This window comes from Daphnia pulex, chromosome 9 (assembly GCF_021134715.1).
Source record: "Daphnia pulex isolate KAP4 chromosome 9, ASM2113471v1".
NCBI classification, from domain to species: Eukaryota; Metazoa; Arthropoda; class Branchiopoda; order Diplostraca; family Daphniidae; genus Daphnia; species Daphnia pulex.
The window spans coordinates 6,365,706-6,380,349 of NC_060025.1; the positions used below are offsets into that span (position 1 = coordinate 6,365,706).

The 14,644-nt window shown below is 40.7% G+C and overlaps 2 protein-coding genes across 3 annotated transcripts; both read left to right on the forward strand.

Moving 5' to 3' along the window:
- Nucleotides 1–929: 929 nt before the first annotated feature.
- On the forward strand, nt 930–2,112 carry LOC124201688. Its single transcript, XM_046597849.1, has 4 exons — nt 930–1,345; nt 1,404–1,664; nt 1,727–1,834; nt 1,900–2,112. The coding sequence occupies exons 1-4, from the start codon at nt 1,131–1,133 to the stop codon at nt 2,006–2,008; spliced, it is 693 nt and encodes a 230-aa protein (XP_046453805.1). The 5' UTR covers nt 930–1,130; the 3' UTR covers nt 2,009–2,112.
- Nucleotides 2,113–3,178: 1,066 nt separating this feature from the next.
- On the forward strand, nt 3,179–12,741 carry LOC124201687. Of its 2 annotated transcripts, XM_046597847.1 has the most exons (20): nt 3,179–3,526; nt 3,638–4,220; nt 4,292–4,881; nt 8,095–8,230; nt 8,305–8,657; nt 8,730–8,905; nt 9,292–9,454; nt 9,718–9,878; nt 9,950–10,067; nt 10,131–10,330; nt 10,403–10,463; nt 10,561–10,638; nt 10,863–11,069; nt 11,132–11,215; nt 11,284–11,369; nt 11,429–11,674; nt 11,736–11,884; nt 11,952–11,999; nt 12,069–12,259; nt 12,323–12,741. In XM_046597847.1, exons 1-20 carry the CDS (start codon nt 3,454–3,456, stop codon nt 12,490–12,492), a joined length of 3,873 nt encoding a protein of 1,290 aa, XP_046453803.1. In that variant the 5' UTR covers nt 3,179–3,453; the 3' UTR covers nt 12,493–12,741. The 2 variants fall into 2 exon arrangements, with proteins under 2 accessions (XP_046453803.1, XP_046453804.1); XM_046597848.1 differs by lacking the exons at nt 3,179–3,526; nt 3,638–4,220; nt 4,292–4,881 and adding an exon at nt 6,083–6,513.
- Nucleotides 12,742–14,644: the final 1,903 nt, after the last annotated feature.

Consider the following 14,644-nt stretch of genomic DNA (forward strand, 5'->3'; position numbering starts at 1 on the left):
GCTATGTGACATGCGCTATCCGCTATTCCTTACTTGAACGAAGAGAAATGAAATTAACTCAGAAAGAAAAATTGGTTCCCCGGATTTGACCGGGGCTCAGGTTACTCGTATACAGTATAATTCATTTGTCTTTTGTGATGTTACGCTAGAAAAATTTTAATTTCTTGTGTTTGCGTAACATTTTTAAGCCATCTTTGCCTCAATCAACTTAGTATGTAGTATGTACATGGGAGAACAAAATTTAGAACGGTCATACGCTAAGTGTGGATATTTTTGACGAGAATACTTTTTGGCTGATTCCCGATCCACACGTAAAAAGTCAACTGTTAGTCTTCAGTCCATAATTGAATTCATATAGGTTACAAACTTATTAAAAATAACATTAGCTGGGCCTGGGCCTGCTGGCTGACAGACAGGGGTATGGAGAGACTCTCTCTACCCCTGCTACATACATTTAAAAAAAATTTCCTGAAGAGACTAGAGGAATTTCATTGAAAATTATTCTGCAAACTAATTGTTATTCGAAATTATAATAAAGCATTTTATTATTCCAAAACTGAGGACAATCATTATTAACTTTCACAGTTTCACATTTTTTTATAGCCTATGAGTCCTATCGGCCATCCATATCCCCATATCCTATGATCCTATGTTAAAATTTAATCATTTCCAGACAGAATTTCTAAGTATCGCAAATTCGCAACTCAGAATCCATCTGGTCTATGGCGTATGGCCTTCCAATCCAATGAAATGTACTCGCTAAAACAGTAAAATAAAACCACTGAAAAATGAAAAGAACAACACGATTTCTTTGGTAGGTTTTTTATATCAGTTTTTTTTTCAACTAAACTTAAATTAGGCTATATTTTTAGTTATTTTTATTTGGTAAAAATAAATTGCGGTTTTTATGTGTTTCGTTAATTGCTGCTAGATGGCGTATACACGTGGTTGCCTATTTAAAATCGTCTGCTCTCATCTCCCAAGCAAAACGACAAAACAGCTTCAGCTAGCTAGACGATCGGAGTTTCTACGTTATATTTGATATTTCAACCATTCGACTAATTCTTTAATTCGCAGAATTCAAAAAATTCTGTTTTGGCAATCCAAATCCCAATTATTGAAAATCAAGAATGGTGTCAAAATCTACAGTAAAATCTAAATCCGTTTCCCCTGCTAAATCAGAAAAGAAGACTGTGGTTGGTAAGACATCGAAAGGTTCTATTGAGAAAAATGATAACCGCATATATATTCGCTATCGACACCGAAAACTTCCAACCCGCGATGAAATCCGTTTGCTGCACCCTAGTATAATTGATGTGAGATTCCCACGTCAGAAAACTGCTAAGTATTATTTTTATAAAAGTTAGAATTTTAAAGCACATCTTACACATACATATTTGTAGATTTTGCACCTTGGAATTTGAAAACAAAGAAGCAGCAATTGGAGCCTTCAGAAAAATTATGAAATCACACAAAGAAGAATTATCTACTATCCAGTATCTCGGAAAAAGGCGTACACAGTCTGAGTCGGCCTCTGCACCTGCACAAGACCACTCTGAAGATGACTCTTCAGATGAACAGGAGGATTCAGAGGAAGAAACTTTGAATGCTGAGGAACAATGTGCTGAAGAATCAACACCCACAAAAAATCAACCATGTGCATGGTAAGCTTGATGAGATTTTGTACTCCTTCAACTTGTTCAATAACTTTTGCTGTCATTTTAAGCCTTCATGTCAGTGGTCTGCCAGACTTTGCTGTTAAAGAAGTGGTACAAAGTCTATATCCCAGCAACACCAAACTGGAAATCTGTGACAAGAAGTTGAAGGGAAAGAGGTAAGGATTTGTTATACAATGTGGTTTTTTTTTTATAGATTGCTTATTTTTGATGATCTCTTTAGATATGCATTAGTCCACTTTGAATCTGCTGAAGAGGCCACCCGAGTCATGAAGGCATCGGAAAACGTGAACGTCAACGGAGAAAAGTTAACGGTCAAATTCCACAAATGAAATTGTGCGTCTGGCGAAAGAAAATATCTTGCTTTTTCCCCGTCATTCTTGAAATACATTTGAAAATACACGAGTGCATTCTCTGTTGCACGTCATCCGAAAAACTCGCAAGAATCTTGCGATATGGAGGTCACGGAAAATCGAGTCGAAGGGGTCGAGAGTTAAGGGAGGGAGAAAAATCCCGGCTTCCTGGAAAAGTTGTTTACAAGTGCGCACAAATATTTACTCGCTGCCAAAAACGAGAGCGAGTAGGGGCGTCAAGCACATCTTTTCACTTCGAGTTGAGATTTTCTCGCGCTGGTGTGTACGTTAGATAGAGATCCCTGGAATGCGAGTCGGAAATAACCTAGTACCCAAACCGCAGTGCAATTGTTTCGCCACTAACCCTGAAATCAAGTCTCCGCATGGAAGAATGTCAACTGGGATAAACAGGAGGGCCATGACAACAATAGGAAAACATGGCAAAAACAGGTTAAGTAAATCGTCTTAGAAATTCCGGGAAGAATAGCAAATGCCCACTACGGATTATAAAATACGCGCCTCGATAGCAGAGGTCGCCATTTCACCAGGATGTGTTAAAAATCAATGTACGTATACAAATTAGTAAAAACCTTTGGCGATAAGAAAAAAAAAATAGAAAGCTGCTGGGATAAAAACACAGCTACAAACAACTCTTGGCTTTGTGTAGATATCCGTATTGACTCGCTTTGAGATAAGACTTGTGAGGCTTGTATAGCATGGTAGCTAATTAAAAGAGATGGGGCTCATTCTTTCGCGCCTCTGAAAATGGTCAAATGTTATGAATCATTCTGGGTCTTCAACTCCTTTCCTAACACGACTTGCTATATTTGCATACAAAATAGCCTAAATTTAAACACCAGGGGATAGGTACGCTTTGTGACCGTTTTATAGCCTTGGGGGCGACTGACATAGCCCCAGAGATCAAGCCAACATTCCAGTGAAACTTTTAATTTCGTTTTTGACACAAGTCGGTCACGCTATTCTTAGTTTCGCTATATATTTTTAGTAGAGCATTGATATTCATGTGCTTAAAATAAAGAAAGTTGGATAGATTATTATTATTTTCTTTTAAAATCAGGGTCCGCCATCAAGCCACCCCATCTGTGAACAAAGATGAGCAACTGTTCTATTTTCCCCTTATCACTAGCCAAGGCCGAAGCAGGCAGCATGGAGAGCCCTCGGCGAGTTTAACTATGGTCTATGGTTGAATAGTTGCTTTTGAACCGCCGTTGTGGAAAGGTCGTTGTATTTTCGTCGTGCTCTCAGTAGTGTTGTTGTTTTTCCACATCTTCTGTTTGTCTTGTTTGTTCAAGGAAATTTAACAATTGTCAATGTTTCCATTCGCGTGCTGGTTGGGGTTGTTTTCACCTCTAGTCAGGGGCTAATTGATTTTTGATTTAGCAGTAATTCTGTGAGAGCAACAGATGCTCGATAACGTGCTTCTTGGTTTGGATCAACAAAACAGGAATAAGCATTCCACCATGGCTGCTACATTTGGTTAGTAGTGACATTTTTCGTTTGATCGTTTCTCTTTACAGTTATTTTTTCTATACAATCGTCCATTGTTTTGTGTTTCATATGATTGACTGCTTTGTGATTCGCCAACAGATAACCCTTCGTACTTCACCATATCGGGTCAGTCACCAGTCCCGACGGCCACAACGCCTACCGACATAGTCGAGTCGATTGGAGCCAAACCAAAACGGTTTAAGAGTTGGTTCAAACTCCCCAAAAGACCTTTTCGGTCTAAAGTTGCTTTAGATCAACCCGAAAATACCGACAGATGCTCAGGGAATTCTCCACCACCGGCTTCTCCTGAACCCGAACCTCAGAGCAATCTCAACGATTTCGCTCACAGTGAAGTGGTCTATTATAATTTTTGCTCGGCGACACAACAAGATCCGGCTCCGTCATCCACGGAAGTCAACAATGACGATGACGTATTTAGTGACACTTCTACCATCCGCGGAGTCGGATCAACTCGTACTCTCAGTCGGCGGAGGCATTCGTTAGGCTCGTGGTTTCGATCCTCGTTGGCCGCCGTTCGCAAACACAACACGGGTGCGTCCACTGCTTCCGGACTGGAATCTCACGATACAGCTACTGAAACAAATGAACGGCCGTCAACTTCATCTGAACGTGCGTTACTGGCCCGAAACGTGTCGACGTCAGTCAATTGCGTCTCTACCGCGTGAGTTACTTTTCTTTCTGCTTTCCATAATAGATTGGATTTTTAACAAAATCTATTTGGTTCTTTTATAGGTCTTCTCGTGATATTCGGACACCAGAGCGGGGACGGTCAGCTGAAGGTAAAACGGGCAAACGTCGGATGCCTGTGGCGGTCAAAAGTCACGTCGAATTACGGGCACGTGCCCGCTACGCACGTCAGGAGAAATCAGTGCGTGATACCAAAGCCGTTTCAACGTCAAGGATGTCGAGGGCAGTTCAATCTCCGCACCACCGACAACACCAAACGGCCAGTCTCGATCGGAGATACACAAAGAGCACCGAAGTTTTGGCTTCAAAGCCGGAAGAAGTCACGTCAACAAGCCAACAACCTTCAGTTCCGGCCGCGGAATGTCCCGAGCAGTTGGAAGAGGAGGATTCGTTCCAGAGAGAGGAGTCGTGTCCTACACGCAGGAGGAGCATTTCTTCGTCGACAAGTCGTCAGCGATTTGTCGTTCAGCGTAGCCGCACGATCGAAGATCGACATCGAACGAGTTGCTGCGGGAGAATGGCCGCCGCTGCTGCATCGTCGACATCGTCTCGCGGAGAACGTCGTCGCGCCTCATTCGACGCCGCCAGTCCGTCGTCTCATACTAGGCGCCGATGTCAGCGATGTCGCGACAAAGGTTCGTACATCTATTCCTTTGAGATCTTCGTCATTCCGTGACGACGGTTGTTGAATCACGCGGGATTATTGACAGGGACAGGAGTTTAGGGATCCTGTTTTAAAAATATAACTCACCCAAGAGGGGGGTTGGACAGAGCTTTTGGTTGTAGGCGTGGGTAACTCCTTACCAACTGGGCATGACCGAACAGCTACCATCAAATGGAACATGTAAGATCCTTTACCGTCTGCGTTCGTTAATTCCTGGCCGCAGTTTTTTTATTTTTATTTTCATGGTTCTGAATCGCAACGATGTCGCGAATGGGTTTGTTAAAAGGAATCCACCTTGGGACTGTTGTGGGGACTCGACTAACGACCCCGCGTTCATCCCTGATCTAAATATAAACGTGAGAGGAGACGGAATCGTTAGAAAACAAGAGGGTAGTAGTAGACTCCCGCACACAAGCAACTGTTGAAACATTTTCTTTGAAAAAAAAAAAGAAATTCTTGTGTTTGTCTAGCTTTTTACCCCATTTGATGGGAGAATTCTTGTTTTTTCCCCCATGATTGGCTAGTCAAAGATTCCGGCATTTTTCAAAATTTGGGAGACCTGTTGAGTTGTGTTTGACACTTGCGGACATGATTCCCTCCCACTGGGTTCCTTTAATGCCACTTTAATTCCCTGGAAGCTTACGACCCAACCGCGACGAGTGGGGAAAACAGGGACTGGAAGACAGGTCAAAATTGCGATATCGGAAGAACCCCATCCATGTTGTGTCCACCTTTTCCTTCACCTATATTTATTTATTTTGGGGGTGGGGTTTAGGGGCGGAGTACTTTTACTTTGTTGCCCGCTTTTTTTCGCCTTCATGTGGCCGCCATATTGCCAGATGGGGGAGCAGCTCGGATCTCCCTCCGCAGTTGTAAAAAAGACTGCGGCAAGAAAAGCCATGGGGAGGAGAAATAATAAACGATAGACACAGACAAACGCGCGCACACACTTTTACCGAGAAGAAGAAAGAAGGAAGAATATTAATGAAGGGAAAACATTAGCTCGGCCCTAGATGGATATACGTCCGAGCTGGCGTAAAGGTTCACATTCCATCCGGCGATATCTGTTTCTCTCAAGAATCTTGAAAGGTTTTTTGCTCTCGGCTAAGGAATTCAATGTTAATTTACAAAATTTACGCTTCATTTTTTTTTTTTTTTTTACGAAATGGATGAGATCATCGTCGCGGGGTATCGCAACGTTGATGACCGATCTAAATATAAAAATGGTGGGCGTCGATCTAGTCAAACAATTGCGAAAGTCAGAAAGAAAAAAACCTAACAAGCCAAGACAATTTTGGATAGGATTCAAGGATGTCCCTCATGGAAATATGCCTCCAACCCGCACCCTAACTTCCACAATAGATTTCGTGTCGTATCAGATGACGACGGGCTGAATTTTTTTATATTTAACCTTCGTCGTTTCCACCATTTGCCACTCAAACCGCAGCAGCGGATTTCCTCCTATGACTTCTGGGGAGTAGACCCAACAGCGCAGTCCCGTCGTTAGCAAATTAGTTCGTGACGTTGAATTGAAATCATTGCTCCTCGCTGGACATCGTCTGTTTCAGAAAGAAAATGCGGATGGGCGATTACAATTCAAAAGGTTTTCTTCTTGTTTAAACATTTTCATTAGATTCTTTTTGTATTTGCCATTTTTATTTTATTTTATAATTTTTTGTTTGTTTGCGTTAATTATAATAGCGATGATTTCCGGATGCTGTTAAAGTGTCGAAACGGCCATTTGGGCGTGGCACTTTAGCTGAACGTCATTGCTTTTTTTCTCACGTTTCATTTTCCTTTTTTTGATCCGCATTCCATCCGTTTTTGCAACCGGCCAAACGCCAGTTCACCACGTCTTTGTACCATCTATTTTTAAAAAGATGAATCGGAATTTCCACGAATATATACACACAAGTTGGTGGGGGAAACGGATCTAGAAGGAGAGCGCGGACATCTGGTCTCGCTGTTGACCAATTTTTTTCCTTTGTCCTCCAAGATGCTCTACTTGATTTGTTCTTTTTTTTTAATGATTCTAAATAAGTACAGTTTGTGTAGACGGCATGAACAAAAGAAGCGGAAGTCGTGGGCGAAGATGCTGCGTTTACTACACTTTTTCTCCCCTTGACATTCGATACCGCTTTTGCTCCCCCCTATTCGACCCCGTTGTCCTCCATCAACTTAGACTTTATCTCCGAAAAGAAAATGGTAAATGAAAAACAGGCAGGGACTTGACACGATTTCTAGTCATTTTTTTTTCTTGTTGTTTTTGGGGTGGAAAAATCACTTGCTGCGTGATATCTTTTCTCAGCAACTTCCTTAGACGAATTTACAATCTGGATCTTGATGTCAAAGTCCGATTTTTTCTTTCACCCCATCTGATTTGGCACTCACGCGTCTAACAGCAGTCGTTAAATAAAAAGACAAGTTGTCTTTCGACATCCGTCGAGAAAAATTCATTCTGTTTTCTTTTTCATTATCCGGCATTAATTAAATTTCCCAAATTCATGTATCGGATTTTAATTTAAGACTACCAGTCCAGCTTTGAGCTGAATATCTTGAGGTGACAAGTCCTTTTGTTCCCGTTTTTTTAGCCCCCTTTTTTAAAAGGAAAAAACATGTTCAGACATCTCGGAAAGATGCAGGGACTCAAATTTCACACCATCCGGTTCTCATCCGCAAGGTTAGTCTGGCCCGAGGGCTGAGGCATCTGAAGAAGTATAGCCGACTCGAGAGGGATGCTGTCAAAATCCGTCCAAATTTTCCTAAGCAATACCAGATCACCAGCAATCCTAGTGCTTTTGCTTTAAATGAGAAAGTGACGCCATCGGGGGGATAAATGTCACGAAAAATCGAATGCACTTCTCGTTATAAGTAAATATCTCAAAGATGATGATGAACCCACCCTCACAAAAAAGGAGGGTATTGAAACATCCGGCGTACGTTCGCGTGATGGATGCCTTGTCTTATGTATGTTAAGGGAACAAAACAACACGTTCAACCATGCGTTCCTCTTTTTCTTCAAACCAGATTGGTTGAGAAAGAAAGAAAGAAAAAAAAAACGGATGATGGACGTGCCCTGCCGACCGGAGACGCCTCATTTGAGACTTCGTCATGCTGTTTGAAACTTAGGAACTCTATTCATTCTGAATTTTTCTTATTTTTTCCCATTCATCCATCAAAACAGCTGAGCCGACTGGAGCCGAAAAAGTCGATGTTGTCATCATCTTCAGCAAAAATTGCGTTGTGTCCTATCAATGGATCGCTTACCTAACCGGAATTCTCGGTAAAATTTTCAGCTCTAGCGACCGACCTCCGACACGGTAAATTCACAACTTTTGGTTCCCTTCGTAACCCATTTTTAATGTTTTTCACAATTTTTTGTTTTTCTTTCTAGAGTGACGTCACGCGATGTGGAGAGCCTGGTGGATAGCACTAGCAGCAACATATCGACATCGGGCCGCCACAAGCCGCCACCAATTCCACCCGTACACGGAATGCAGAAATGCGACTATCAAAATGTGGCGGCAACGGAACAGTTGGACGTAGAAAGAGGCGCTCGTCAACACGCCGTACGCAAGACTGTTGCCACCGCTTCGCTCCAAATTGTTCTCTTATCAAAGGCGCTCCTCAATCACGTTGGCTTGCATGCCAATGATCCATTGGGTACCCTTTTGCATCCCAAACGCGTCCTCGGACTCATGCTCGGCGTTGATGAATTTAAAGATATTGTTCCGCTTCATCGATCAGGTAACTGCGTTGGTGCTGAGTTAACTACATCGCTTTGTTTACTTAACTACCTGTTGGCTTTTCATTTGGCAGCTCTGTGTTCCTTTGATTTTTGGCCCAAAATCGTTATGCGAGATCAAGACATGAAATCTGTCAATGAATTCGGAGAACGGGCCCAAAGTATTCTCGGCCGATCTCAGCCCGTCGCCCTTATTGAAGCTAATCTCCAACCAGCCCGTTTCAAAATCGCACCCAAGAAATTGCGATCGGTAAATCCATCCACCCTATTTAGTGTAAACGCCGTGTAATCAGTCTAAAACGATCGAGATTCAAAATCCAACGGTCAAAACGGAGACGATAAACCGAACTATTGAAATGAAATACGCCATCTACTCGAGGGTGAAACTACTCTTGGTTCTCCATTGACGACTGAAACATGAATCTCTCGGGCCGTTTCACCCTCTTCTCTATCCTACTTGCCCATCCTCTATTATTCTTGTTGAATTTTTTTTCCTATTGATCGCATGTGGGAAAGTGTAACATGAGATTGTCTACTCGACAATTCTCTATTTACCAGTTCATTCTTTGTACTTTTCGTAAGTGTGTCGAACCAAAATTCCGTACCTTCAAGTAGGTTCTGCATTTTATTTTCCAGGGTGAAGAACGGGTGACATTGATTCTGATGGAAACCACAGAAAATATCAAGCATATGGCGACCGTTCAAGTCGGAGTCGATTTGAACAATCAGTTGAACAAGTCCGTCCACATCGAGAGACTTTGCTGGGTCAATCCCTATGTTATTACCTTCAATGTTCCCAGTAAGTTACTAGACATTTTTCTTGCTTAAGTTGTTGACATTCTAGGTCTAAGAAAATAAGCCACGTGTTTATCACACGGTATGTGTTGCCCTTGAGTCTGTTTACTATCCATTCTATTGTATGGAGCTTGCATGAGGGGAGGTGGGTTGGGGAGGGGGGACTTATCACCTTTTATTATTTGAAAGTGCAGATAAACGTAGACAACTAGAACCTAACTAATACATTTTTGTTTTTCCGTTTTCATTTATTTTTTCGTCGTCAAGAAAAATTTCTCGAGCTTGATGTTGTGGTTAAAGTTCAATTAAAAGTGGGCAATCATTCTTGGGGCGTTCGCGACTTGAAATGTCAAAGCAAATTGGGCGAAATTGGCGTTTTGCTATCTAAATGCCAGTTAATGGGATCCCCCGCTGAAGTAATGTGCCAGGTAAAACAAATTTTTAATATGGCAATGGTTTTAAACATTTAAAGTTAATTGAAATTTTTCGTTCAATTCAGGCTTTAAAGATTAGCCCAGTCGACACGGAAAAACTGGATCAAGTATTGACTCGTAGCCTTGACAAAGCTAAAATATCTCTGTCGGCTTTTGGTCTCGAACAAACGGAAGATGAACTCAGTAAGAAATCTCGGGAATTATTTAGTTATTTTTTCTTTACCGGAATATCTATTTTCTCTGTAGGAGATGAAGAATATCCTACTCTGTTGCATTTTGCCGCACGTTGCGGCCTCAAGAATTTGACTTGGGCCTTGTTGGAGTGTGTTGGTGCCGTTCAGGCCATATATGTCCGTAATTGCAATGGGTTAACTGCTCTTGAATTGGCTGAGGAAAACGGCCATAATGGCGTCATCAACTGCTTGCAGAGCTTTATACAAATATTGGTATGGTTTTATAGTTTTCAAAAATAATTGAACTCGTTTCCGGTTCTAATTCACTTGTTTTCTTTCGTAAAGGATGCAGCCAATAGTCAGCCACAGACGGGGCCACAGAGTGATGACTACGTACAAATGAATAGTAAGTCGTAACTTATATATGATAATTGTTGAAGTAATAACTTTTATAAGTGTTCTCCTAACCATTCGTAAAAATTCTTTAAATTGTTCTTTTCCAGAATCCACTACAGTTGAAACTGAGATAAATGACTACGACTTCGTGCCCAAACCCAAACTTGTCAACTCCGCTACCCATGGTAGGTTTTATGTTTTAATTATTTTGAAGAAAGACTGGATTATTTACAAACGTGACCAGACTCGGTGCTTCTTTTGAAGTCAGTTTCTCAAAAAAATTGAAGCTGGTATTGATAATGTGGCCATTATTATTTCGTCTTATCTAGTGGGCCTTAGCTTATCTCAGTTGAAATCATTAGAAAATATGTGCCATTTTATATATTTATTTATTTATTTTTTCAAATAGATGTTGAAACAAAGCAAAAATGCCAAGGGGAACAGGAGATAATCCGTGGTGCTGTTGGTGGATCTGGGCCTGATGAAGAAAAAAGTCCGGAGAAAATTCACAATACAACAAAAACCGGACTGACAAAAGAAGACCAACTAAGAATGCAAAAACGAGATAATAATATAAATCCAGCTCTTCAGAAAATGCCTGGCCAGTCACCTGAAAGTATTAATGGACAATCTTTTCACATAAGAAACTTCGTTAGTGATTATTTTTTGTAAAAACAGATGAAGAAACGATTTCTGAAGTCATTCTTACTTCGGGATCTCCTTTCACAGTTATACCGTCTCGTGCGTCAAGTAGGCTATCTAGTAAGTAGCAGTCCCAACTCCCAAGTCGTACTTCGGTCTTTCTGTAAATAATGATTTCTAATTTGAAGGTTGGTCATCGTCGGATCGTTCTAGTGTCGCCAGTCACTTGAGTCACGACAGTGGAACTCATTTCGAATCATCAGAAGAAAGAAAAGTAAATTTTCAATGTCTTGTTCATGGTGGGCTCAAGTAAAATTTACATTTTCATTGTAGGTTCTGGGAAATATCCGTAATGACTATGACGTTCCTCCAGCAATTGTGATCCCGCATTTTGCGATGTCGAATTATGTTGTTCCACCACCTCCCAGACCAATAGATGGAAGAGAAGATGACGATTATATTCCTATTCTTACTGGAATCCGATTCAACAGGGATTTGTCCCCTAGATCGTCGCCCCGTCCCCCTACCATATTTCGGTATCCATTTGAAGCGATTGAACTTAATCCGCCAGCTAGTCAGGTACTTTGGTAACATACACAGTGCACCCTATAAACACTGAAAATATAACATTTCGTTTTAGGCGGTTTTGGGTGAAGATCTTGGGTTAATAATACCGAACGGAGAACCCGAGTTTATGGAACAGGCCCCTATACTATTGCCCTCGTATTCACAAAACGACCCTAGTCGCGTTGAAGGGGAAGAACCGGTTTATATGACGATGACTCCAAGGTAAACAATCATTAATCAAAATAAAATAATCAGTAGTATTTTTTGTAACCTCCTGTCATTTCATTAGGTGTGGCCGGAGGAACGAGGGTCGTTTAGAAGCGGCCACTTGCGAAGGGTATGCACTTATTTTTTGTAAATAGTGACCACAGAGATGATGACAGTAAAAATATTGAATCTTCTGCAGAAATTCGGTGTCTATTAGCAATGTAATAGAGGAGGACGATTACATCGCAACGGCAGAATTGAACATGCCTACCGCCTATTTGGCTAGCACAACTCCTCGACTCACAAGGGGAGGGGCGATAAGACAGCGGGAAACGCTTAGAGTTTCAAAAAATTTGTCTAATTCGGAGAACCAGCTTTTGGCAAGCAATCGTAAGTTACGAAAATATTTATTTTATTAACTTCTTTTTAAATTTATTTTATTGAAATACTTAGTGGATGCTCCATTATCTGATTGGCAGTCGTATCCCCTTTTGGACATAAATACCCCTATACCTGCACCACGGTGTATCGGTGTAAATTGTGCTGTTCCAAAAGTACCACCTCGAAAAATATCGACACCTAGTCCGTGTCGTAGCCCAAAGTCCAGCAAACACAAGATCTAAACAATGTATATTTCAGTTTACCCATTTTCTGTTTGGCCAGAATCTTCATGAGACAGTTTCCTTGTTTTCTCACTCATTTTTGTTGAAATAACAGTTGATAAAATGTATTTTCATTCACGACTTTAGTTACTTTGGTATCCATGAACTGAATTCTTATTTATCTAGTCTCCCAATGGATACAGCTAAATTGGTATCTGAAGAAAAGTAATTTGTCCCATTTTCGTAATATACGCAATACTTCGAAGAAATCGACAGGCGTTGTTCTTATTTTTCTCGCAATGCTCCCAAAATGTAAAATATTAAATGTCATGCACTTGGACAGTGTAGAAGATTGATTTGGATTACCTCGAGTACTGTTATCAAAATGTAAAAGAGGATGAAATATCTTGTAAACTGTTCGAAGATGAAGTATGGGATGAACGACAGCATGCTGTACTTTGTCGTTGACACCCGATTACTGCAGAAACGCTGGCCCATCCCCTGGACGTGGATGGCCCGCAATTTGGCCGCCTCCGATGTCCGGGCGATGTTGGCCGCATTCAAAAATAAAGGAACATCACTTGTCAAATTGGATATTCACTTGAAGCCGAAGGATAGGGTTTCGTTACCGTTGATTCGACTAAAGAAGCCACCCATTTCTTCTTCTCCAATGGCGCAAAAATTGGGCAGTGTGAACAGCAATGCCACCCTGGGTGTCGTGAAATTTTGAGGCTATCCCATGAACAAAAAAAAAACATTATCAAAATTCTTGGTGTCAGAAAATCTCGATCTGAAAATAGTGGACATCACTTGATTCATCGATATGTTCAAAACTTCAAAAATAAAGAAATAATAAAACCAATTTTGTGACTGGCTGGTGCCAAGCGTTTCGATAGGCGTAAGCGCTTACTTGATAACTTGATGATGCAGGAATGCCCAATTCTCGAGAGGATATCGATTTTGTTTCCTAGCTCTTCTGCGCCACTCCCACGTGTGTCCAATGCAGTGTAAAACGTCCACTTAGAAGTGGTAGAGTTGAAAAGTTTTCAGAACCAGAATAGTGTTGTTGAGCATCGCGATGGCTCAACACATTTCGCCATGAGCCCTGCACCATCAAAAGTAAAGGGAAACTAAAATGAACTATTCAAAATAAGATTTTTATAGCACACTTACGCACCAGCCACGACGTTCTAGACAATTTATCTGTTATTGTTGAGGTGTCAGAGTCAGCCAAATAGGTGGTAAGCTGTTGTCGAAAATTCTTGTCCAAAATCTATTGATGAATAAAATTTTTTTTCTATCTAGTAAATCTAACTTGGAGTACAGAATAACCTGTATGTCAATGCCATCGCCTTTGGATATGCTGCCAAGTTGAAGCAATACCTCAGATTTATTTCAACTTCATGAAAAGGAAGGCTTTATTTTTTATGTGACAACTCTTTCGTTGATCTTGTTCAATTTTCTTTTGCAGCAGTGAATTCTAATGCTTTGGTTGCTCAGTCTAACCTTACTAAATTATTGCATTTTGAAAAACCGTTATTGCAATCAGGGAACGACAATAAACGAACTTTGATTTAGTTAAATGTTCCCATTTTTACTTCTCAGATCAGTAATGAAGAGATCAACTAGGACAAGTAACAAAATAATGTGGGACTATATAGCTTTCCCAAACGGTGCCAAACATAAGACTATACCAATCATAAAACAAATTTTATTCCATCTGTGGACAATGACGAATCGACATATCTACCAAACAAACTATTACAGTATAACATGTGAAATATTTCGCATATATATTTTAAAATATTTCGAAATATTTTTTATTATAGCCACTCATAACATTTTCCAAAGTCAACGTTTTTGGCTCATTATCCATTACTCGGGTCAATCTAAAAATTGACCTAAGTGGATTAAAAGTCGATTTTAAAAAGTCGGTACAATAAATCACTGTCCATCTTCGCCATCACCATTCTTACCTTATCTTGTTCTTATCATTTCAAACCGTTTTTACCTATACAGCATCGGGTTTGATAACGCAAGGCCAAATTTCATATAGACCTTCTTAACAAGGAAATCCATTCAACATCCAACAATAAGATCACCGAATTATATTTCAAACGTTGAGTTTGGTATGTATCTATTGCCATTCACCCCACATCAAATATGGCATGAC

Coding starts and splice junctions, on each gene's coding strand:
- LOC124201687 (XM_046597847.1), top strand. CDS start 3,454: ATGCTCGATAACGTGCTTCTTGGTTTGGATCAACAAAACAGGAATAAG. Junction 10,068..10,130: donor ACAAACGGAAGATGAACTCA/GTAAGAAATCTC, acceptor TTTTCTCTGTAG/GAGATGAAGAATATCCTACT. Junction 11,885..11,951: donor TATATGACGATGACTCCAAG/GTAAACAATCAT, acceptor TCATTTCATTAG/GTGTGGCCGGAGGAACGAGG.
- LOC124201688 (XM_046597849.1), top strand. CDS start 1,131: ATGGTGTCAAAATCTACAGTAAAATCTAAATCCGTTTCCCCTGCTAAA. Junction 1,665..1,726: donor AAAAATCAACCATGTGCATG/GTAAGCTTGATG, acceptor TGTCATTTTAAG/CCTTCATGTCAGTGGTCTGC. Junction 1,835..1,899: donor AAGAAGTTGAAGGGAAAGAG/GTAAGGATTTGT, acceptor TGATCTCTTTAG/ATATGCATTAGTCCACTTTG.